General features: G+C 42.3%; 1 protein-coding gene across 4 annotated transcripts in view; it reads left to right on the forward strand.

The window, feature by feature from the left end:
• The first annotated feature begins 222 nt into the window (after positions 1-222).
• Positions 223-26,157, forward strand: part of KCTD12 (potassium channel tetramerization domain containing 12) — a 40,572-nt gene continuing 14,637 nt past the window's right edge. Inside the window, exons 1-2 of one of the 4 annotated variants that reach the window (XM_080659149.1) lie at positions 223-1,523; positions 16,016-17,719. In XM_080659149.1, coding sequence (XP_080515275.1) covers positions 571-1,523; positions 16,016-16,169 — 1,107 coding nt within the window. In that variant the 5' untranslated portion in view covers positions 223-570 and the 3' untranslated portion in view covers positions 16,170-17,719. Of the gene's footprint in view, positions 7,226-16,015; positions 17,720-26,112; positions 26,148-26,157 lie in introns of those variants that run through there. The other 3 variants (XM_080659150.1, XM_080659152.1, XM_080659151.1) reach the window with 3 other exon arrangements.

A 26,157-nucleotide genomic window follows, 5' to 3' on the forward strand; every position in this document is an offset into this window, starting at 1 on the left:
CGGGAAGGGCGTGCGGTGACCACCCCTCCGAAGAAGGCTCCTCTTCTGAAGGGGCCTGTACCAGCTCTGTCTGCTCACTTTGGTAAAGAAGAAAGTTGGGCGGGAGTGGGAAGGGGCTGGAGCGCGGGGCGGGGAGGAGTGAAAACCGGTACTCGGCCCTCCCCCACGAGCTCGCGAGTCTGGGAGGAGCCAGCGGCCGGGCGCGGCTTCAGCGTTTAAAATGCAAATCGATTCCCCTCTCCCCCTACCCCCTCGCGCCCTGGGGAGCGAGGCTCCGCCGCTCAGCAGCCGCCCACGCCTCCTGCGCGCCCCGGCGCCCTGAGCGGGCGGCTCTACTTAAGCGGCGCGCGGGGCGCGACCTGGCACTCGCCTGGAGCGCGCGGGCGAGGCGGGCGGAGCGCACCGGAGCTCCCCGGGCTCACAGCGGCGCGCTAGCACCGCTCGGCTCCCGGGCTCTGGGCTGCGGAAGTAGCCAGGGCGCAGGGCTGAGCGAACGTCCCGGAAAGGCGGCTGCAGCTCCTGTGCGCGGCCCCGTTCCCTGCACTACCCCAGCCCGGCCACCTCTTCGCCATGGCTCTGGCGAACAGCACCCGCGGATTACCCAACGGGGGCGGCGGGGGCGGCAGCGGCTCCTCATCCTCCTCAGCAGAGCCGCCGCTGTTCCCCGATATCCTGGAGCTGAACGTGGGGGGCCAGGTCTATGTGACTCGGCGCTGCACGGTGGTGTCGGTGCCGGACTCGCTGCTCTGGCGCATGTTCACGCAGCAGCAGCCGCAGGAGCTGGCCCGGGACAGCAAAGGCCGCTTCTTTCTGGACCGAGACGGCTTCCTCTTCCGCTACATCCTGGATTACCTGCGGGACTTGCAGCTCGTGCTGCCCGACTACTTCCCCGAGCGCAGCCGGCTGCAGCGCGAGGCCGAGTACTTCGAGCTGCCCGAGCTCGTGCGCCGCCTCGGGGCGCCCCAGCAGCCCGGCCCGGGGCCCCCGCCGCACTCGAGGCGCGGGGTGCCAAAGGAGGGCTCGCTGGGAGACGAGCTGCTGTCGCTGGGCTACGCGGAGCACGAGCAGCAGGAGGGCGCCTCGGCCGGGGTGCCGTCGCCCACGCTGGAGCCGGCTAGCCGCAGCCCGTCCGGGGGAGCGGCGGGCCCGCTGCTCACGCCGTCCCAGTCGCTGGACGGGAGCCGGCGCTCTGGCTACATCACCATCGGCTACCGTGGCTCCTACACTATTGGGCGGGACGCGCAAGCGGACGCCAAGTTCCGGCGAGTGGCGCGCATCACCGTGTGCGGCAAGACCTCCCTAGCCAAGGAGGTGTTCGGGGACACCCTGAACGAGAGCAGGGACCCCGACCGGCCCCCCGAGCGCTACACCTCGCGCTATTACCTCAAGTTCAACTTCCTGGAGCAGGCTTTCGACAAGCTGTCCGAGTCGGGCTTCCACATGGTGGCGTGCAGTTCCACGGGCACCTGCGCCTTCGCCAGCGCAGACCAGAGCGAGGACAAGATCTGGACCAGCTACACCGAGTACGTCTTCTGCAGGGAGTGAGCTCCCCAGACCCCCCTCCCGACTCCAGCGCACCCATTCCCCCTCCTTCCTGCCCCTGGAGGGTTATAGACTCCCCTTCCACCCACGCCCTCCTATTCCCCTGTTCCCCACCTCCAGTAGCTGGGCTAGTCCTCCTCGACCCCCACTTGAGAACCTGGAGCCGCAAATCCTTTCGGCTTTTTCGTCTTCTTTGGACCCCACTTAGCCGAGAGAGCCCAGATATACTCCCCCCACCCTTGCTTCCTCTGTCCCTGCCTCAAACCACACCTCCCCCAGTTTGTCCTTCAGTCTGGATCTAGTGGGGTCCAAAGTCACCAAGTACCTGGGAATGATGGAATTGTCCAGAACTTGATTGGACCCTGTCCAGTGTCAAGCCCTTATGACTCATTCCAGGTTTAAGAGATCAGAATTGATAACACTGGGAATAGTTTTTCGCCCTCTTCAAAGGTAGATTTTTAGAAGGCTGGATGAAAGACTGGACCTGGAATTAGGATCCCCTGAAGGCAGTTCAGTGACTATAAATGAATAAAAGTTTCGAAAAGTTACAGGTAGACGTAGGAGAAGAATCTAGTGCTGGCACAGTGAAGGATCATATCTTCTCGATGCAGAAAAAAGGCCTTCGCCTGTGGCTTAAACTTGTTACTTGGAGAAAGTGACTTGCAGCCTGAGGAGGCACCCTTTTTCCTCCGCTCACTGCTGAAGCCCGTGGTTGGACTGGTTGACATGGCAGCAGTTATTGGCAAGAGGGAGAAAAAGTCCTGCAGCTGACAGGGCCAGGACAGCCCAAGTTACCAAGTTCTTCGGGGGAGTCACCCGGCAGTGACTCAATGGAGCTGGGTAGTAATGCACGTCCTGGGGATTAGGAAAGCCCTAGTATTCTTGCAGTGAATGGCAGTAGCTCTTAAGACTTGGGGGGTGGGGTGGGGAGGGAGGAAGGAAAGAAGGAGGGATGGGAAGGGAGGAACAGACATACTCATTTATTATTTGGAAGTTTGTACCATCCGTTTGAGTACATGCACATTTAAAAAAAAGTACACAAAAACACAAAGCATTTTATAAAGATTAATAGCATCTACTCTTCACTGGCAGTTTATTGAACTGTTTTGAGTCCTAAACTTAGAAGTTGCTAATACTTATATAACCTAACCAAAGAGTTACCCAGTAGGGTTTACGTTATTGAACTTTATTTTCTGGTTGATAATACATCCTGAGTTTTTTTTTAAAAATCTATTTACTTGAGCAAACAAAATATGTTTGATTTTGGTTACTTAGACTTAAGATCTCTTATTAAAAACCCTTATTTTCTCCAAGCCCAGTCAATTCTGGGCAAACCTGAAAATTAGAAAATGCCACTTCTTTTATGTGGATTATTTGAAGTGAAGGTGGAATATTTGAGTGACAGAGCTGCAGAGAAATAGAAACACCAAGGGCTGCCCATCTGTAGATAGCTGTAAAAAGAAATGTTTTAAAATGAAGACAAGCAGTTAAAAGTGAGCTGAGCAATAAAATGGTGTTTTGGGTAAACGGAACAGAAAACAGAAGGAGACCTGGTTGCCTTATACCTTTTCTCTAACATGGAATAATTTCCCACTGCATACCCTGTCTATACCACAAGTGAAAGGAAATGAATCCTTATCTTTCATGCTGTGAGGCTCCTTTGAATATTCTGTGATGACTGAGAAGCCTTTCTTTTTTCATTTATTTCAGCATTTTTCTCTGGAGTATGTTTTTTAAGATTTTGTAAGAGTCTCTTTTCACTGTTTAAATTAGTGCTATTTTTCCTTCTTTTTAAAAATGAATCTTGTACTGTATCTTACTAGGTCCATAACAGATGTTAAGAATTGGAACTGTTTTATTCTTAGACTCATGTGATCCAATATGTATATACCATATATAAACATTTTACACAAATCATTTAGTTTTTTAATTCATTCACTAATGCTGTAATATTTCCTATATTTGCCCCCAGTAACTTGCATCGGATGGTGTTTATACTAAGCAACATGTTTTGATGAGTTTCTTATATCCTTATCAATGGAGAAATTGGGTTAGGAAAAAATACATAATTATAAAGCTGAGTTTGCTCCATATGGTTTAGCTTGGATATTAGTTGTATACTAAGATATCGATTAGCTGTTTACCTAAATCAAGGTACCTGTATTTTTAATCCATTGATTTTTTTTTTTTTTTTTAGTTGGGAAAGAGAAAATTCTGAGGTCTTTTATTGTGATTGCATGTTTAGAAAGGTAAAGTTAGCTTTATATACAGAGACAGTAATCTTAAGGGAAGTGGAAGTAGACATCCAGGAAGCCGTGTTTGCTTCACTGTTGAGTGTGATCTCAGACTAGGTAATCCATCAGAATTTATCTCTGTTTCCAGCCTGAAATGATTTAGGAATGTCGCTCACTGGCCAAATATGAGTGTCACAGAAACTTCTCCGCCCATATGGTATTCTGTTAGATTACTCAACAAAAATCACATAATTGAGAACATCTTAGAGGGCCAGATAAAACCACCGACATATGGCAAGACTCTGAGGTTCTGATTTTTTCCTTATTAAATCTGCACAACTCCAGGAGTGATGGGAAACTGCTCAAGTTTTGTCTCTGCCACGTAAGTCGTAAGTTTTATCTTGTAAAACTTTAAGTTGAACTATTCCATACTAATTTTACTGTGCCCCCACCCTTGCTGACCTGCAATGCTCCCCCCCCCCCCCCCCCCCCCCGCTTTCATTATCTGAAAGACTGGGAATGGAATGGTTAGAAACAGTAAAGTGACCTCTTTTTCTAAGGATGACTGTTCCCTCTAAAGTTGGAAGTGGATACCAGAGAGCATTCTACTTTTAGCCCAAAGTGAAGGCTGGGTAAGAAACTCATTTTACATGAGTTCGGTAGAGAGTGTAACAGGTAAGATGACTTGACGGGCACTTTTGGGGCCCTTCACGTGCTTTGGGGCAGAGAAGGACTACAAAGTGGCTGAAGCGTTGGTTGGTTGTCACCTATGAGCTTAGATGGAATATTGAGATTTGAATAAACCCTGTGAAGACACCACTCAAATAACTTGGGAGAATGTCCTAAATTATTCAGGTAATTATGACTGCATTATCCTGATTCAGTGTACATGCATTTACATATGTAATGGCTTTAATTACCATTTGATTCATAAATACAACTGAGTGACATTAGATTTTAATAACAAATTAAAAATTTTTTAATAAAAAAAAAGAATACATGTTGACAGTGGTGGTTAAAAAAACAGGTACCATGTTTAATGCTTTTGCGCCTAGTGTTTAACAAGTCTGTTTTTTAATACATGTAGAATATGAACCAATTCACTCTAATTTTTCAAATTATGTGTTGTGAAAAATATTCCTTGAAGATGTGAGACTTAACATTTTTTACCCCTCATCAGTACTGTTTTTGTTCTTGTGTTTCATATTTGGCTTTTTGTATTGATCACAAAGTGGTAATTTATAATACAAGCCAAAATTGTCTTCTCTTTCAATCCAGAATCATATATATGGGGCCTTTTGCTTCTCTGAGGAAATGCATAATCTGTGAATTCTCAGACAAAATGGCAACTGGCCATGCTCATAACATATTCCAATTTTTATTGGAATTTTCTATGGAATGTTATTATTGTATTGAAGCCATGTAAGGTGAAGCTTTGATAACTTCTTACTTTTTAAATTATGGTAAATTCTAACCTAGTATTCAAACACGTTTGTATTCCACATGAAAAATGCTAAATTATACTGCAGGCATTTAGAAAGTGTTGACTGGAGGGGTTGAATTCCTTAAGAATTTCTTTTACAGTTTAAATCATAAATACTTTTCTCAGTTTAATATTTGTATTATAAGCCTACCAAAGTAAACCCTTTGGAATTGTCTCTCTTTTTTTTTTTCTTACTGTAAGTCATTTAAAAACTGATTTAGTTTTCTTAGATGACCTCATCTGTCTCTTGAGGAATCAATAAAATACTCTTGTGTTTCCAGTGGCTATACTACCTGAAATAGGGTTTCCTAGAGCCAGAAACAAGTTATGCTGAAGTTAACTTTACTTTGTCACAAGTTTGGTTAATAAAAATCTGAGAGTATTAAAGTTTGAAGATGGAGATTTTCTACTGGGGCCCTTGAAACTTGGAAGAAATCCAACCAGAATATCTACATTACAGTATAATCTTGTGTGGTAGGAAGATGGACTCTAGTTGACTAAGAATTCTTGTTACCTTATACATTTTGTGATTTTTCCCCCCAAGCAAAGTTTTTAATTTTCCATGTATTTTGACGTGTGTAAACATTAATTGTAATGTAAACTATTATACAACTGTCTTTGTGACTTTATAGGCAGGCAGATTTTGCTATTACTATTGAATACAAATGATGACAATTCATTTATGACCACACAAACAGCATTAGTGACATTTAATGATAAAAGGTTAAAACATTCATCATGGATGTTAATTTTGAAGATGTAAATTATATATTATTTCCAGGCATCTGAGAAACTATCTACTAAACAGTGTAAGATTCCCACAGAGCTGTCTGGAATTATTAAATTGTTGAAAATGTTGTCTTATATATCATAGAGCCATATTCTAAAAATAGAAGGGGAAAGGGAAAAATTAATTATACGATTACTAGGCTTTTCTAACGAAACAGAAAGCCCAGAAAAGTATCCCTCTATATTTTTAGAAAGGCACTGATGAAGTCTTTGTAGACATGCCCAAAGTTTAAGAGAATTTCTTCAACTATCTAAATGCTCTAGAGATTTTTGTTCTCCTTGTTCACAACCAGTTGTATAACAGAAATACTCAATACTGTTTTCCTCCCAGTGTGTGAGTAATGAATCATTGATTATGTGACTTGTTATATATTCTATTAAACACTAAAGAATAAAACATTCACTCCTTTAATTATTTCTCTTGGCTCCTGGGTATGGATTGGCTTACACACTAGTCTGATTTCATTTAAAGCGTTCTCTGAATACTGGAAATGCTTCCCAAATTGTTGTGGGGCCAATGATTAACATTATGCCATCAGAAGAACTCTTCTCTGTGTAATTGGCCAGCTGGGCCAGTAGTCAACAAGCTGTTTCCTCAGAGTTTATTGTCAAGAACGCCTGTTGTCAAGGTGGCTTGGTACTCAATATGGAGGGAAAGTTTTTCACAAACATTTTCCCTGACCTCAATCTTTGCAACATATGCAAATTATTTTGGATGTGGGGAATGTAGGTAGAGATGACCTCTTAAAAGTTTGTAGGGAAAAGGAAATAGAAACTGAGATAGGTCTTAATAAAAAGTACAATTCATGAAGGTAAAAGTCTAAAGAATGTTGGGGGCGTGTTCTGCATGTTGGATATAAGGGTGCATTCTTGAATCATCTCCAGTCATTGATGTCCCTCCTCCTGCAAGAAAGCACAGCACCTCCCAGACTGAGAAATCACTGAAGCTGGAACCAGGCCACACCAGCCTGGGTCTGCTGGGTCCTGGCCCAGGAAGCTGTGAGTCAGGCAGGGAGAGTGAGCAGGCTTTGCCTTTCCTGTTTGCTTTTGCCTGTACTTCCTCTAGATAGCTTTTGTTTTAAAAGTGTGCATGTGTATGAGTATAAACAAACACACATACACAATTTAATTTGTGAAAAATTTAAGCAATACAAGACTAATAAAGAGTAAATCTTCCTCCTTCAATAATCCTTTGTTTTTTCCCAGGGGTATCCAGCCAGCCAGTGGTATATCTTTATAGGAATTATATATATATATGCAAATATATGGACTTCTTGCCTTTTTTCTATTCCATAGGAATTACTCCTATTCTGTGCCTGCTTTTTTCTTTTAACCACAAATCCTAGAGCTCTTGGAGTGCATGTGATGGGGTTCAGGCAGTCTATTTCAGAATATACACTTCGGCATGGGGATTATTTTGAGCTGAAGACAATTGAGACCCAACAGACTCAAGAAGAGCTTCTTATCTCTCCTTTAATTGCCTGAAATAATTTAGACAAGGGGCCTATAGGAAGAAAGCTATTAGCAGAGAGAGCTCTTTCCTCTTATTAATGTCTTATGTCAATTTAATTATTAGATCAGCCAAAGAACGTAGAAGGGCAGAGGGGACAAGTTTTCCTGTCATACACATTCATGAACACATAGCAATGATCTGCCTCGTTTTATCTGATGGCTGCATGATATTCCTCATGACATGCCATTTTAGATGTGCTGTAATTTGTCTTACCAGTCCTTCCTTGATAGGTGTTCAAGTTTCCAGGTATTTTGGTTCTAATCCAAAGAGTGCTGTATTGAATATCTTTTTACATATATGTTAATATATCTCAGGCTTTCTTTTTGGATGAAGTTGTGCTAAGAGAAAAATCACCTGGAGGCGCTTTTTTCTTTAGGGCCTATGGAAACTAGGATTCACTTGCAGTTTTCAAGGGAATGGGGATGATGGTGATATGAAGTAACTCTAGGATCATTTTAGATATACAAGTATGAAGTTTTATATAGATTTAATATTGAGGACAAGTCCCCCTCTCTTTTTTTCCATTTCTGAAATTCCTCCTCTTCCATTTCTATTCTAGTTTTTAAAAAATTAATTATGGCCAACACTTGTTTTTTAGGAATATAGTACAGACAGTCCTTGGGTTACGTCGGACTTGACATACGTCGTTTTGTGGTTATGTCGCTATCTCCTATCTATATATATAAAAAGCCAGCTGCTGGAACACCAGAACGACTGGAACGACTGGTCACTATGACGCCCACTGCGACCAGCGAACCAGCCCGATCAGGGGGTGGGACTGGCCGGGGCCAACCTCCCGCAGCCCCTCCCCCCGACTGGGCCTGCCCCCAATGGGCCCCCACCACCCCGATCAGCCCACAGCCCCTCCCCCCAGCTGGCCCCGTCCCTGATCACACCCTCTACCCCAATAGGGGGCGGGGCCGGCTGGCCAACCTCCTGCAGCCTCTCCTCCCGCCCGGCCCCACCCCAGATTGGTCCCCCCACCCCGATCAGGGGCAGGACTGGCCAGCCAACGGCCTGCAGCCCCTCCCCCAGGCCACTGGCCACCTATCCGCCCACCTAACCCCATTCGGGCATGGAGCTGGCTGGCCTACTGCCCACAGCCCCTCCCCACAGCCGGCCCCACCCCCTATGGGCTCCCACCACCCCAATCTGCCTGCGGCCCCTCCCCCAGTCAGCTCCACCCCCTATTGGACCCCCCACCAATCAGGGGTGGGGCTGACAGCTCCACCTCCCATGGCCCCTCCCCTGGCCACTGTCCCCCAATCGGCCCCCCACCCCATTCGGGGGGGGGGCCCACTAGCCAATGGCCCTGATCAGCCCGATTGGGGTGGGCCGGCTAGCCAACCTCCCGCTGTCTCCTCCCCCGACAGGACCAGCCCTGATCCGCCCTGATTGGGGCTAGGCTGGCCAGACCCCACCCGTGCACGAATTCGTGCATTGGGCCTCTAGTTTATTTATTAAAAAAAAAGTTCTGTCGTGTCGACGTATGTACATATGTGCTTTATGTTTTTTTATTATTTACCATAAGTAAAGGTCAGGAATTGTTATTTTTTAATTTTTTTTTTACTGTTTCACTTCATTACTGCTGTGTATGTGCTCCACGTGAGTGACGTAGGTGTTTATGTAGGTGGGTTCTGACTTACAGCGAAAATCGCATTAGGCCACACCATAGGAACGGATCTCCGATGTAACCTGAGGACCTACTGTATATAAAGAGGAGACATAATGTATTCCATACTTCTTAATGAGGCACCTCTTGAAGAATTAGAAAGAGATGGGAATCTTTAGGATAAATATGGAGCACCGTTCTGGAATATCAGGCTAATTGAGATTTGTACATATGAGTTGGGGAATTATATCATGCACTTTTTAATGACTGGGATATGTTCTGGGAAATGCATTACTAGGTGGGTGGTTTTATCATTGTGTGAACATCATAGAGTGCACTTACACAGACCTATATGGTATAGACTACTACACACCTAGGCTACATGGTATAGACTATTGCTCTTGGGCTAGAAAACCTATATAGCATGTCACAATACCGAATACTGTAGGCAATTGTAACACAATGGTATTTGTATGCCTAAAAACATAGAAAAGGGCTTCTGGTCAAGATAGTGGTGTAGGTAAATGCAGTACTCTCCTCCTCCCACAACCACATCAAAATTACAACTAAACTACAGAACAGCCATCATTCAGAATTGCCTGAAATCTAGCTGAACTGGAATCCTACTCCTAAGGATATAAAGAAGAAGCCACATCTAGACTGGTAGGAGGGGCAGAAAGGCATAACAGGCTGGTCCCACACAACATGGGGCAGATAAAAATTGGGAGGAATATCTTGGTTGCAGAGGTCTTCCCTGAAGAGGGAGGGTACCCAACCCTACAACAGGTACCCCAGCCCAGGGTTCCAGTTCCAGGAAGAGAAGTCACCATAACTTCTGGCTGTAAAAACCAGCGGGGATTGAGGCTGAGTGAGACAAAGGGCTGCTGGAGTCCCATGCAGTTCCTCTTAAAGGGCCCACACATGGACTTCCTCAGACATACACCCTCTGAGTTCCAGTGCTGGGGCAGCAGCTTGAAAGGCTTCAGTAACATACAGGGAATAATTGAATTGTCTGGCATAAAGGTGAGAGCTGGAGGGGCAGCTTTCTCCCAGATGGAAGTGCTGGAAGAGGCCATTGTTTTCTTTCTGAGTCCTTCCTCCACAGAGCTGGCAGTTAGGTACCAAATCTGAGTCTCCATAAACATGGTTCACCCTGTTCACCCTGTCCTGATGATTTCCTGAGACCTGCCTCAGCAACTTGTGGGCCCACCCAATCTATTTCCAGTAGTATTTCCATATTAATAGGCTGTCTTGGCTCATGCTTCAGACTTCCCTAAAATCTCTCAAAAAAGTAGCATCTTGCCCTGTACCTCTCACCAAGTGGCCCCAAGCCCAGCACAAGTAACAGCCATCTGCAGAGAGCTTTATAGGTCATTCCAGATAGTCCTGGGCAGAACGCAGGCAGTGGCTGACCTTGGCTGGCACCTCTTAGTCAGCCCAGAGCTAACACACCTGGTGGATAGCTTCAGACCACATCAAAGCACCACCCAGCCACCTGCACAAGCGATAGACTCAAGGGCTGGACTCAGTGGGCAGCAGAACCTCTCTGAATTAAGTCCTGCTCTGTGGGGTGGGCTCCTATAAAGCTGATTCTCCACTGTGGTTGCAGCCAGTCCTTGTAGCCAATGGACCTTGGAGTACATCACTCCCATTGATGTGCCAACAGTTATCAATGCCCAACTACCACAGAAGGGTGTACTAGTACACAGACCATATAGAGGGAGGTACACTTGGAGAGACCAGCTTGGGTGAACAGGGAGGTTGTGCCCCTGGACCCTACACCTACTACATAAGCCTGGGAGACATAGGGTCTCTACTTAATACATAGAAACAAATACAGGAAAGCTGCCAAAATGAGGAGACAAAGAAGCATGTCTCATGTGAAAGAACAGGACAAAACTCCAGAAAAATAACTAAACAAAATGGAGACAAGCAATCAACTAGATGCAGAGTTCAAAACACTGGTTATAAGGATGCTCAGTGAACTCAAGGGAAGAGTAGATAAACTTAGAGAAAACTTCAACAGCATAAAAAAGGACATGGATACCATAGAAAAAGCCAGTCAGAAATGAAGGACACAATACCTAATAGGAAGAATAATTTACAGGGGATCAACAGTTGAGTAGGTGAAGTAAAAAATAAAAATAGTTATCGATAATAATAAAAGCATAATATGCTAATTAGACTGGACGTCCTTCTGGATGTCCTTCCAGACGAAGCCAGGGCTGTGAGGGAAGCCTGGGTCCTGGGTGCCAGAGGAAAGCTGGTGCTGGCAGCTAGGGCCATGGTCGGCAAACTGCGGCTCTCGAGCCACATGCGGCTCTTTGGCCCCTTGAGTGTGGCTCTTCCACAAAATACCACGGCCTGGTGAGTCTATTTTGAAGAAGTGGCGTTAGAAGAAGTTTAAGTTTAAAAAATTTGGCTCTCAAAAGAAATTTCAATCGTTGTACTGTTGACATTTGGCTCTGTTGACTAATGAGTTTGCCGACCACTGAGCTAGGGGAAGGAAGGCCTACTCTTGCATGAATTTCATGCATCGGGCCTCTAGTTTGGAATATAAGGAAGCAAAAAACACCCAATCAAAACAGCAAAAAGGAAAAAGAGCCCTGCCCCCCCTCCCAAATGAGGATAGTGTAAGGAGCTATGGGACAACTTCAAGTGTATCCAATATTTGCATCATAGGGGTGCCAGAAGGAGAAAAAGCAAGAAATTGAAACCTATTTTAAAAAATAATGACAGAAAACTTCCCTAACCTGTCATGCAGTTTTACATGAGATTTGTTTGCATTAATATAGGGAGCACCTTGTTTCAATGAGGAACTCTTTTCTTCTGTTAATCTCTAGATCTCATCAAGTGTTTGGAGTCTTTAGTGAGACCTAGTCAATTGTAAATACTTTATAGCGCACCGGTTCTAATGCATCAAGAATCCCGAAATAACAATGCAGTCTTTCAGCTTCCAACAGTTATTAATTGAGTCCCTAATATATTTGAGACATAGCCCTCTCCTTTCAGGTATGTTTTCCTTTCCCTAAACAAAGGAGAGCAAAATTATGAACTGCCAGTTAAAGGGCCTTTATTTCTGGAACAACCAGATTTCACAGAAGACAGTATTGTTGGGCCTTATACATTTTACATGTTTGGAGTTTTATGACCATTATCTTTCCTCCTGCAATTAATAAAAATACATCTAATAATTACTAAGAATGATTCCCCTCCCCCCATTTTTCAAAGTGAAAAAGATGAAGCATAATAATGGCAAATTTTAAAATTAGTTTTTGGACTTTTCCTTTATGATAGTGACTGATAACATTTCTGAAGTTATTTATAAATTATTCCTCATTAATTTGTTATTATTCTCCCTGCTAATACTTTTTGGGTGAGTGAGGAGAAGAATCCAAAGCAAGAGCAAGCTCTCATTTCTGTATACAGAAGAAAAAGGAAGAAATATCTTTTTGTTCAACCTTTTTCTTTCTTCCTTAGAAAGCATTGAATAAAAATCACAGGGTAGAATGCAGAACCTGAAGGAAATGAAAGTAGAAATTTAAACTCCTGGGTGACTTCGGTTGTTTGCTTCTACTTTATGGTGTGGTCTTAGTCTTAGTCTTCATTCATTTTTGACATCTATTTGCACATTCATAGGCAGGGGAAAAAGTGCCTATTTCTTTATATTTGCCTTAAAGCTCAGCACAGTGCCTAACAAATAATAGATCATTAATAAAAACTTGTTGAATGAATGAATGCTCATGTTAATTCATCCTTTTTTATGTATTAGGAAGAGAAAGAACTAACTTAAAATTTGCTCTTTATTTTTTTGTAACACTCCCAAGAATCAGTAATTCTTCTTTATACATAAACTAGAAGCCCGATGCATGAAATTCGTGCAAGAGTAGGCCTTCCTTCCCCCAGCTGCCGGCACCAGCTTCCCTCTGGCACCCAGGACCCAAGCTTCCCTCCAGCTGCCTGCAGTCACCTAGGACCTGGGCTTCCCTCTCAGCCCTGGCTTCATCCAGAAAGTTGTCCAGTCTAATTGACATATTACACTTTTATTATTATAGATATACTAGTGGCCTGGTGCATGAAATTCGTCCACTTGTGGTGGGCGGGGGTCTGCCAGCCTGGCCTGTGCCCTGTCGCAGTGCGGGAGCTCCACGACCCATCGCCCCAAAGAGGTAGGCCCCGCCCACCCATCCGGGCTCCTTGATGGATTGCCCCAAAGAGGTAGGCCGGAGCAGGGGAAGGCCTACGGACACCCAGGCTAGGCGACGGCAGAGGCCTGTGGACCCCCGGCGCAGGTTCCCAGAGGCCCCTGCTGTGACCCCGCTCCTGAGCCAGGCCGTGGCAGAGGCCTTCAGACCTCCGGCCAGCCTGTGGACCCCTGGCAGGGGCGGGCCCGCGGCGGAGAGGCCTCTCCATGCACCTGTGGACCCCTGGCACAGGTGCGTAGAGAGGCCCCTCTGCCGAGGCCCCGCCCCTGTCCCCGACACTGCAAGTCCCCGCCCACCTGTGCCTGCTGTGCACGCAGCCTGCTGATCGGTTGTTACCGTGACAGCATCCCAACCAATTTGCATATTACCCTATTATTAGTATAGATTTATTGGAGAAATTATGCTACAGTTTCATAAATAAATACATAAAAACAACTATCCTTTTTTTGACTTAAAAGTCAAAGATTGAGATGAGACAAACTGATTTGGGTATTTTTTTCCACATAGTTATTAGGTGGTAGATGTTTCAATGCCTAAAATGCTTGACAATGTTTTGATTTTATGATGGAAGTCAAGTTCACTGACAGCCATATTATAGGCTTTTCTCTGGGGCTGTTATTTGTTACAGAGTTTTGAAAATATTAACTGAAAAATTTCAAGAGGTGCCTCTTAAGAGTTATAGAAAAGAAATTTGATCTCCCTGAAATGCTGGAGTATACTGTTCCAAATGTTCTGCTGGTGAGAGTTGTGGGTTTTTTAAATGACAGTAGCAAGGACTATTAAAAAAAAAAGATCTGTGCAATGATGCTCTGACCTTAGAATAGCAGCTATGTTCTTTTTTTTTCTCTTCTGCTTAGAACCACGTGTTTTCTTATGTATGTATGTATGTATGTATGTATTTATTTATTTAATCTTTATTGTTGGGAGTATTACAGATGTAACCCCCATTTTTCCCCCTCATTGCCCTCCACCACCTGGATCCTGACATCCCCAGGCCTTCACCACTCAATTGTCTGTGTTCATGGGTAATACATATATGCATCTAAGTTCTTTAGTTAATCTCTTCCCACCTCCCTCCCTCCTTCCCATTGAGATTTCTCTGTCTGTTCCATGTTTTCATGCCTCTGGTTCTATTTTATTTATCAGTTTATTTTATTCATTAGATTCCTTGTTCATTTATTTTGATTTTTAGATTCAGTTGTTGATAGATATGTATTTATTGCCATTTTATTGTTCATATTTCTTCTTCCTCCTTCTCCTCAAGAAGATCCTTCAACATTTCATGTAATAATGGTTTGGTGGTGATGAACTTATTTACTTTTTCTTGTCTGTGAAACTCTTTATCTGACCCTCAATTCTAAATGACAGCTTTGCTGGGTAGAGTAATCTTGGTTGTAGGTCCTTGCTAGTCATCACTTTGGATATATCTTGCAACTCCCTCTGGCCTACAAAATTTCTGTTGAGAAATCAGCTGAAAGTTGTATGGGTGCTCCCTTGTAGGTAACTAACCACCTTTATCTTGCTTTTAAGATTCTCTTTGTCTTTAACTTTTGGCATTTTAATTATGATGTAACTATTTCTTTCACCAGGTATGGGAATTTTTTTGTCATTATTTCTTCAAATAGGTTTTCAATTTCTTGCTCCCTCTCTTCTCCTTCTGGTGCCCCTATGAAATGAATGTTGGTACCTTTGAAGTTGTCCCAGAGGCTCCTTACACTATCTTCATATACTTGGATTCATTTTTCTTTTTGCTATTCTGATTGGGTCTTTTTTGTTTCCTCACATTCCAAATAGCTAATTTGATTCTTTTTTTTTTCTTCTTAATATACTTTATTGATTTTTTACAGAGTGGAAGGGAGAAGGATAGAGAGTTAGAAACATCTATCAGCTGCCTTCTGCACACCCCCTACTGGGGAAGTGCCGCAACCAAGGTACTGGACCGGAATTGAACCTGGGACCCTTGAATCCGCAGGCCGACGCTCTATCCACTGAGCCAAACTGGTTAGGGCTGATTTGATTCTTGACATCTTCTACTCTGCCGTTGATTCCAATGTTAGAGTAGAAGATGTAAATTACTCTTCAGTTAATGTATCCTTCATTTCTGACTGGTCCTTTTTCATGTCTCACTAATTTCCTTGAAATTCTCACTAAGTTCCTTGAAGCTCTCATTTAGTACTTTGAGCATCCTTATAACCATTGTTTTGAACTCTGTACCTAGTAGTTTGCTTGCGTCCATTACATTTAGTTCTTTTTTTGGAGATTTCTTCTATTCTTTTATTTATGACATGTTTCTTTGTTTCTGCATTTTGGCTGCTTCCCTGTGTTTGTTTCAGAACCACGTGCTTTCAAAGTATAAGTTCTCTCCAAGTTTATGTCAGAAACACAGCTGTTAGGTCAAAGTTTTGCCAACTAGATCTGAGAATGTTACTTTTAAAATGTGTGCAAGAAACAGCAACAATACTATAGGTTGAATGTTTGTGTACCCCTCACCCCATTCATATGTTGCAATTCTAAGCCTCAATGTGATGGTACTTGGACATGGGGCCTTAGGTCATAAGCGTGGAACCCTCATTAAAAGGAATTAGTGCCCTTATAGGAGAGACTCCAGAGAACTCTCTTATTTCTTATTCCATGTAGATATAGAGAGAAGACATCCATCCATGAATCAGAAAGTGGCCCCTCATCAGATGCTGAATCTGCCAGCTCCTTGATCTTGGACTTTCCAGCTTCCAGAACTATGTGGAAAAACTGTTTGTTATGTAAGCCACTCAGTCTATGGTATTTTTGTTAGAACAGGCCAAAGTGACTATAACTAAGTTTCACAACAGTGAAACTTCATTATATTGTTGTTCTATTGCTCCTTTATAATGTATAGTTTCCTTCTCCCAGTGTCTTAGAAGAATTCTCAATAAAGTTTTATGTAATTTAATTCTAGATTTTAGTCAATTTGAGGAAAGTAAGGGAAATCAATACTTTTGTTTTAGTTTCTGTATCTAACAGATGAAAAGAATCTTGAGCTTGAATCTTTTGACCTTTGTCTTTAACCCAGTCTATTTTATAAACTAAGACATAACTGATAAATCTGTCAGTGACTGCCCAGTTAAAAGGACAATATTAGCTTTCACTTAGCTACAGGAAATTAATCAGAAATTGTCATTAGCCAAGAAAGAGCAGAGAGAAGGGAGTCATCATCTCTTTAAAAAAGTTGAAGTTAAAATTGCCACACACTGTAGTGAAGAATTATGGGAAACTTACTCTTTAAATGTGACATGCTTTTTCTATATAGGGAAGTTTTATAACTAGGGCTAGAGTACTATAAAAGGAAACTGATCTTGGAGATATGTTTCATAATTATCACCACCATTAACTTCAGTCTTTGTCTCTCAGAAAATGAGAATGTCTGTAGTTCTTATACAAAAAACAATGAAGAAACATTTTTCTTAATTTCGAAGTTTGGACTTTTGTGATTGTTGGATAGTATGCTATATTCCAAAGAATTTCCATGGTCTTTGTGAAATACATACAGCTGAAATAAATGTTATTAATAAAATCAGAACTAAGAGAAGCTAAAATAAAGTTTATTAATAAAGCCAGGACTAAGTGAAGTTAAAATAAACTTTACTAATAAAGCTTTAAGAAACTTCTATCTTCCTTTGTAGATAATACTTTGCATCTGTTAAACCAAAGACAGTCTATTGTAAAAGCTAAAGGCTTAAAAACAGCAACTGGATGAGTATACTTTTGTTTGAATATAATTTTACCAACGTCCATAATATCTTTTAAAGCAAAATGAAGTATATTTGTTAAAAATAAAAATTTAATTTTGCAGATACAAATACATACTTGTCTCATGAATAACCTGTAGTCTATGTACTGTTCAAGGAAACCAGAAGCTGTTTGCACATGTTAAGTTCCCCTGGGCTGTTGCCTAGGCTGTTGAGGAATAAAGAAAGGACATGGTTAGTTATGCATTGAATACAGTAGTTGGAATGTATGAAGCATATCTATGAAAAGACAAGAATTCTCTTTCTATATATGAAAGTTGAATTCATAAACCTGTATAGATGCTGTCCTTCAATCATTTTGGTAGATTTTACATTTATTTCAATAAGAGCTACAAGAAATTAACTTAGAACATTAAATAGCAGATTATTAGTAGACAGTAGGGAAGTAATATCTAATAAAAATTGTTGATGTTGGAAAAGATGAAAAAGTTCTGGAGATGAATGGTGGTGATGGGTACACAACAATATGAATGTACTTGATGTTGCAGTACAAGACGGTTAAAATGGTAAATTGTATGTTATCTATATTTTATCACAATAAAAGTACTATGAGTTTAGGCTGGTTGGTGTGGCTCAATGGCTGAGTGTCGACCTAGTAAGTAGAAGGTAATGAATGGGTTCGATTCCCAGTCAGGGCACATGTCCAGATTGCAGGCTTGATTCCCAGTGTGGGGTGTGCAGGAGGCAGCCTATCAATGATTCTCTCTCATCATTATTTCTCCTGCTCTCTCCCTTCCTAAAAAAATTATATGAGTTTAATGAAGATAACATGAGAAATATAGAAAATTATAAAGAGAATAAAAATTCTTATGTAAACCTACCAAAAGTGTCATTGAAATCACCTCTAATTATAATGAATAGCTATGGAAAGTCACCCCCTCTGATTGTGTGATGCCAGTGATGTAAATGCTCAAACACATGAGCAATTCTTCATTTGGATGAGTTATGAATCATGCAGTAAAATCAGTCTAATAACTCTTGGTGATCTTTTAATTTCTTAAAATTTGAGAATATGTTTTTGTGTCATTATGTGCTTAAATTTGTATTATGTGAATTTTCTATTTTTAATGCTTCATCCCTCTCCATTAGCTCAAATAATTAGGAGTTGCTACTCAAATTGAATTGAAATGAAATTCCACCCAATTTGGAATTTCAAAAGGCTTTGCAAGATCATTATAATTCCCATTACACAAGTGAGAGGAAGAAATGAATACTTGTTCTGGAGGGTAAGTATGCTTAGAGTCAGGAACCAACTTAGCATTTCTAAAGTTAAGAAAGATTCTGGCCTATATGCTCTCTATTAGCACTCTCATTGTTATATAAATTAACTTAGTGCTTAAAGGGCTTATCAGATAAGGCCAGTATTTATGGGACAAAGGTATGTAATGGAGAAATCATACTCTATCATCTGCAATGGGAAGATTAAGAATGATGAATAGACACGAAAATTTGTGTTTTCTGCATTAGGACTGGTATCATTTGGAAAGTTGAATCAAAGCTGAAGGTTGCTAACTCAGGAGGAAGAAGATGCCTCAGAGTAACAAATTGTAAACTTGGGTGAAATTGAAACTAGAAAGAATATATATATCAGATGGCAGAGGGGCCAGCTCCACTGAAGTAGTTCGGGGGATTAGACAGATAGATAGAACAGTGGTTTTCAATGGAGTGGGTGAACGGAAATTCTTCCCCCCTCCCAGGGATAATATGGCAATGTCTAAGCTGGGGGAAGGGTACTACTGGTATCTGGTGAGCACAGATCAGGGATGCTGCTAAACATCTTATTAATGTACAGGTATAGCCTCCCACAACAAAGAATTATTTGGTCTTACATGGTGATAGTTCTGAAGCTGGGAAGCCATGTGATGGAAAGAAGGATGGCTAGGTGGGCAAGGGCATAGTCACTGTAAGGCGTTTGGTCCAAATGTGAATACACCTTTAGGTCACAGAACTATGTTGAATGTTATTGAGTTCCAAGAGGAGAAGATTAAGTGACTTGTAGATTTGAGATGGATTAAAGTGAAATAGGGAAATGGTGGGTGTGTAGGTAGACTCTTGCTAAGGTACTTCTGTCATCTTGCTGGCTGTTCTACTGGACAAGCCAGTGGGAACCGTGACCTGGGAGAGAACTGATCTGAAAGTCTTGCCAGATAGTGTGTCTAGTCTGGACAAGAGCAGGACAGAACCGTAACTTCAGGCAGCAAAATGAAGGTTAAGAGGTCCTAGAAAGATGAATAAAAAGTCGATAAATACGGTGGGCATGGGTAGATGCCTGTAGAACTAAGTTCAGGAAGACACTGACGGAAAAAGTAACAGAAGCTAGCAGGTAGAACAAACCTGCCTGCATCTTAGAATCACTTAGGGAATTAAGAAAAAATACTGATGGCTGCGTGCCACCTCAGACCACTTCAATCCCAGCATTCAGGGTTGGGTTCTGGGCTTCAAGTATGTTTTCAGATAAGTTCCTAAATATTTCTAATGTGCAGCTAGGGTAGAGAACGTCTGTCCTAATAGGTCAATGAAGTAAAAAAGGACTAAACGGTGCGGCTCGAACAATGCTCTGAAATAAGCTGCCCTCTGAGCTTAGGGGCTGCTTGTCCTCTGTCCTTGTGTTTTGCTACCTGACCTTTGTAGGATGTGTATGGGCTGCCGCTGGGAGGATCACGGCCAGGAGCTTGAAGCTAGATCAGCCGTGGGCAAACTACGGCCCGCAGGCCGGATCCGGCCCGTTCGGCTGTTCTATCCGGCCTGTGGAGCTGAAAGAGCGGAGGGTTCTCTTGCTCTCCCCTCCGCTCCTTCACCAGCAGCAGTGTTAACATGGCAACGTCAGGAAACAGGGCCGCAGCTCCTTCTTCTGAGTGGGTGGATTTATATCCGCCCATTCAGTAGAAGGAACAACCTCTCAATCTTCCAGAGGCTCCTTGTAATGCCCGCAGACGCGTCCCCGGACATCACCCTGGGAATGCGTAGACACATTATCGTGGTGATGTAGGGAGACACGCCCTGGAGAGCACAGTATCAGAGCATTAGCTAAAAAGGAGACCAACAACACTGTTCCCACTGAAGTTGATGTTTTAAAGACCAAAAACCTTTCAACCCAGTCTACATTGCCATCTACATCTACGTCCCGGGCATAATTTGGAAGTTGCACTAAAGAAAATGTTTAATTTACTGTTTATACCTTTTGTTCTTTTCTATTTGTTTTAGTTTTAAATTATTTTATTATATTTAAGTTTAATTTGAAAGGCTTTTGTACCTTTCCTTTGTTAGGCAATTTTATTTGCCTTTGCCATCTTCAATATAAGGTATGTTATTGTGCTATGATTCCTCCATTTTTTGAAGTTTCAAATTATAATAATTAGTGTTTACATTCTTCTTGTTAAAATGTTTGAAATGAATAAAACTATTGAAATAAAAAAAAAAGACCTTACCCTTTTATGTAATGATGTTTACTTTGAATTTATATTAGTTCACACAAACACTCCATCCATGCTTTTGTTCCGGCCCTCCGGTCCAGTTTAAGAACCCATTGTGGCCCTCGAGTCAAAAAGTTTGCCCACCCCTGAGCTAGATTCTGCGTACACTATGATGATGAGGCAGAGCAGGCAGGCAGGGCTCACTTCCTACTAGTGACTAACGACTGAGCTTTGGATTTAAACTCCCAGAGAGTCCCCAAATTACCATGTGCTGGAAAGGAATCACTTAGGAGTAAAAATAATATTAAGTAAGTTACATGAGCCATTCAAAGTTATTTCATGTTTTTTATATACAGTCATGCACTGCTTAATGACAGGGATGCATTGTGAGAAACAAGTTTTGGTTAATTTTGTCATTGTGTGAACATTGTAGACTGCACTGACACAAACCTAGGTGGAGTATACACACTGAGGCTATCTGGTATAGCCTATTGCTCCTGGCTACAACATGTGTACAGCATGTTGCTGCACTGGATTCTGTAGGCAATGGTAGCACAAAGGTATTTGTGCATCTAAACATATCTAAATATAGAAAAGGTAGAGTAAAGATACCCTAAAAAGAAAAAAAATGGTACACCTGTAACAGGGTACTTACCATGAAGTGAGCTTGTGGGACTGGAAATTGCTTTGGGTGAATGAGTGAGTGAGTGGTGATGAATGTGCAGGTCTAAGACATGACCATACACTACTGCAGACTTGATGTACAGTGCATCCTCAGGCTACACTACATTTTAAAGCAACAGGAGACCAAATCAAATACAAGAGAAAATGATGCAATCAAGAGACTGTGTGAACACAGGACGTATGGGGCTGAGGTAACCTGGCATGCTATTTTACAGCAAAATATTTTTTTATAAGTAGATGCTACAATAATGATAAAAGCATAGCATAATCTATAATAATAAAAGCATAATATGCTAATTAGAGCAGACGGCCATCCAGAAGACCTTCTGGACGAAGCCTGGGCTCACAGCCGGCTGCGAGGGCTGAGGCAGCCTCCGCAGCTGTGAGGGCTGAGCCGCCTGCATGAATTTCTTGCATCGGGCCTCTAGTAAATACATGAAACAGTAACATAGTCATTCATTATCATTATCAAGAATCATGTACTGTGTGTAACTGTATGTGCTATACTCTTATACAAGTGGTAGTGCAGTAGGCTTGTTTGCACCAGCATCAGCACAGACACGGGAGTAAGGCATTGCTTTATGCTGCAACTCATGTTGGCTGTGACGTCACTAGGCGATAGGACTTTTTCAGCTTCATTAAAATGTTGTAGGACTACCGTGGTATGTAGTATATAAGGTCCGTCATGAACCAAAACATTGTTAGGTGGTGTATGATTGTGTAAGAATGAGAATGACAGTATGAGAGGAGAAATGAAAAGCCATCAAACTAGAAGTATCTTGGAGAAAGTGCCTAATTTTCTCTACAAGTAGCTGGTAAAGGCAGCTTGTTTTCCCACCTGGATGAACTGGCCTGAAGGGTGGCTCTCACAGCCTTTTCAGAGGGGTATCCTTTATCTGCCTTCTCCAGTTTGGAAACCTTCCTGAGAAAACATTCCTTTCTAGTAGAAAGAGAGTAAGAGTGAAAGCATTCTTTGTCTGCAGATTCCTGGGACAGCTTTGAAGAGACTGAGTAAATGACTGGTAGTGAGAATCTGTTCCATTTTCATTTGTCTTTGGCAGAGCCTGGTGGCAATTTAATATTCTTTATTATTATTTTACATGCAACTTCCTTCCTAGCTTATGATTCCTGTCAGAACTGTGTATTAGTAGCCATTAGTCATTTTTCTTGGGTTGCCCTATAATGCTTCAAAGGAGGGCTGGTGTACTTCAGTAATTTTGCTTGCAATTTGATTTGCGTTCTGTAGAATCCCAATTTAGTTTCATCAGCACATTTCAACATACAACAGCTGGGCCCCTGGATGGACTCATTTACATACATTAGCAGCTGAAAGCCAAGCTCCAGCGACCCAGAAGATAGCCTGATATTTTCTGGGAGCTTCACCTGACTTTTTTTTTTTTTTTTAGAAATAAACGCTGCCTCCCTATTTGTAACTGTGTCAATGACAATATCCTGTGAGCTATCAAAACAAAACAAAACAAAAAAACCCAAAACTGTTGGTCTCCAGACAACTTTTAACCTAAAGTGCTTTGATAAAAAGCCTTGAAGGATAATCAGAGGGTATGTTCTGTCCTACTCCAGAGTCAGGTAAGAATATTGTCCCTTCCCACTAATTCCATGATAATAACCTGGTTTTTGATAACAGGAAAGGAGCAAAGGGGAGACTAGGTAATATAGGCATGCCGTTTATATAGCTTTGCCAGGACGCTGCAGTTAACATTCTCCAAGTCTGTTTCCTGCAGATTGCTGGGGGAAAAGACTGGACAAAGGCAGTTTAGACATATGCCAGGGAAGGTCTGGGTGATGTGGGAAGATGCTTACCTGTCAGTCGCACCTGGGAACAAGTCAATGGCTAGAATAGGCCCTGGGACTGCAAGGGTGTGAAATTTGAGATACTTAAGTCCTGAACAAAGGAAGTTCTCTCTCTTGCTCTTGGCTCTCTGGCATGCCTGGCTTGGGGCTCACATGCCCTGCATTCTCCCAGATGGCCCATAGCTATGTGGATGCCACACAATGGACTAATGGACTTTAACTGGCCTGAAGCTACATCGGACTCAGCTCCACTCTGGAAAGGAAACCCTGGACACTGGCCTTGCTTGTAGTTCTGCTAAAAGCCCCAGCTGCACATTTTCTAGGACTGGTTTAAAGACAATGGGACTTTGCAAACTAAGGGATATAATTCCATGTAAATAAAAACCAGTCATTCTCCCATGTCAGTCTTAGAAAATTCCTTTTCTCATGATATCACAAGGACCCCATTCCCACTAGTGACGGGAGTAATTGTGTAGGGGGCAGAAATAGAATAGTGGGCGCTAATAACATTTTTTATAATTATAATTTTTTATAATTATAAAAAATATTAATCATGCTCCGTTAACCATGATTGTTCTGTTCGGATTAGAGAAAGCACATTCTTACCTGGCTGAGAGTTGCACGCCCTGGGACAGGAATTCAGTCCATTCTTCTTTTTCTGAGGACTGCCTGTCATCATGGAAAGATGAACAGCCTTGTTGCGGAAACAATCTGGTCTCCGAGGGCAGGCCATTTACAACCCCCGAGCCTGCATTGCCTGTAACCTGTAACCATTATACCTTGCCTACTTCCCCATGCTTGTAATTCCTACTTTTCCATGTAATCTTTGTCTGTTCTCCCCTCTGCCCAATATAAGCAGCTGGCTATGGGAAGGGGAGAGCAGAATTTTGTGCATGATCTACTGCTCTCTTATACCGCCGGCATTATTGAAATAAATGCTCATATATGATTCAACTCTGTCTCTGCTTAATTGGCTCAGGTTGTGACAGGGAGCCCAGACTCAGGTTGTGTGGTTTCAATTCCATCCACCCAATCCTCTGGCAACACTATTATAAACATTTTTATTATTAGATAAATGGTAGAGGAATCAGCTTCTTAATTGGCCAGTGGTTGGCAAAAGGCAGATAATCCACTAATCCATAAACATCATTGTGACTGAGACCCTGAGCATGACTCTGGACAGTCATGGCATGAGAAGGACATTGTGTAAGGCTTGTGGAAAACTTGGAATTCTTTTCACCGTTTCTTTTGCTTATGTTTAAATTCTTGGACTGTGGTCTTGGTTTGTGTGGTAGGCTGAAAAATGCTTCCCTCTGCCCCACCTCCCTCAGAGATATCTCCATCTGAATTCCTGGACGCTGTAAGTATGATAAAAGTATCTTTGCAGATGTTGATTGAGTTAAGGATTTTGAGATGAGATTATTTGGGTTATCCTGGGGGGCCCTAAAAGCCATTACCAATGTCCTAATAAGAGAGAGGCAGGGGGGAGATTTGAGCACAGACAGAAGAGGAGTAGGCCTGTGACCACAGAGGCAGAGATTGGCCACAGGGCAAGGAATGCTGAGCCACCAGAAACCGGAAGTGGCAAGGAGAGGATTTTCCTAGGGCCTGTGGAGGGAATGTGGCCCTGCCAGCACTTTAATTTCAGCCCAGTGAAACTGATTATGGACATCTGGCCTCTGGACTGAGTGAATTCCTGTTGTTTCAGGCCACCGCATTTGTGGTGATTTGTTATATAGTTATAGGAGACTAATATAGTCTGTGAAAGAATCTAGCCTGTCGTCCTTGGACAGGTTGTTCAATTATTCTAGTATATCAATGTCAGTGTTTGTCTGTTTTGTTTTTTTTTCCCTGAAAATGAATTGTTAATTTACTTGATATTTTTCATTTGGTATCTCATTTATCATGCATTTATTCTACTGAATCCTGACTGTTTGGGCAAGTAGGGACCAGTAGGGTAGGTGAACAGCAGGATCATTTGATCTGCTGAAGAGGTCCCCAGACATGGGACAAAACGTTTGTGAACAAGTAACCTGGAAGACTCAATATCCCAGGAAGGAGAGAGAATATTATCTGCTATATATTGAACATTTATAATTTCACCATTTCACCCCACTTTCCAGTTTCTATGAGAGAGATAGGCCCACTGTATTTTATCAACACAAATTGTGTTGTACAGGGTACCTTAGAAGTGGATTACACCCTATGGAATGGCTATTGGTATGAGTTACAGATTGCTATGATTATGAACTGAAGTGGGGAAATACAATCATGACATCCTATTCTCTTTGGCCAATAGCAGAATACTGTCAGACTTCACCTACACTTCCTCTGTTGTTATTTGGCTGGATTCACTGGGGTCAGTTCATTAATTATGAGGCTCTGTATTATAGGTATCACTGAGGATAATGTGAGTCCTTGGGGGAGCTTATTTCCATTCAAGTTGTGATGTCCAGTGAAATGTTTTAAGAAAAGCTAATGGATTTTTGGTTTTAGTCAAAGATCCTAGAAATATGGATGAAACAAACTGCTAGAAATTTAAAAAATGTTCTTTATAAAAGCACTTCATGAGTTTTTCTATTATGAAATTAGAAAACATAACCCCTTTTATAATCATTGACTCCCTCATATAACATTAACTGCTCTTAAAGAGGACAAGTTAGATTTAACAGGGGTGGGCAAACTTTTTGACTCAAGGGCCACATGGGTTCTTTAACTGGACCAGAGGGCCAGAACAAAAGCATGGATGGAGTGTTTGTGTGAACTAATATAAATTCAAAGTAAAGGAGCGGAGGGGAGAGCAAGAGAACCGGATAGAACAGCCGGATCCGGCCCGCGGGCCGTAGTTTGCCCAAGGCTGAGTTAGAACATAAGCAAGTTGGAAAAACTGAACGGTTTTCTTTTGCAAAGAATTCTAATATGTACTATATGTGCCAATGCATTTGCTAAAGATAACATAAGCATGTATTTTTGAAGACATATTTTATAGCAATTATTAAATGAATTATCAGTTAAATGTAAATGATTCTGTTTTCTCTAGTACCTTCCTGATGGAAATGGGAGACCTCTGCAAAGGTAGGTTTGA

Source organism: Plecotus auritus (assembly GCF_963455305.1).
Source record: "Plecotus auritus genome assembly, chromosome: 3".
NCBI lineage: Eukaryota > Metazoa > Chordata > Mammalia > Chiroptera > Vespertilionidae > Plecotus > Plecotus auritus.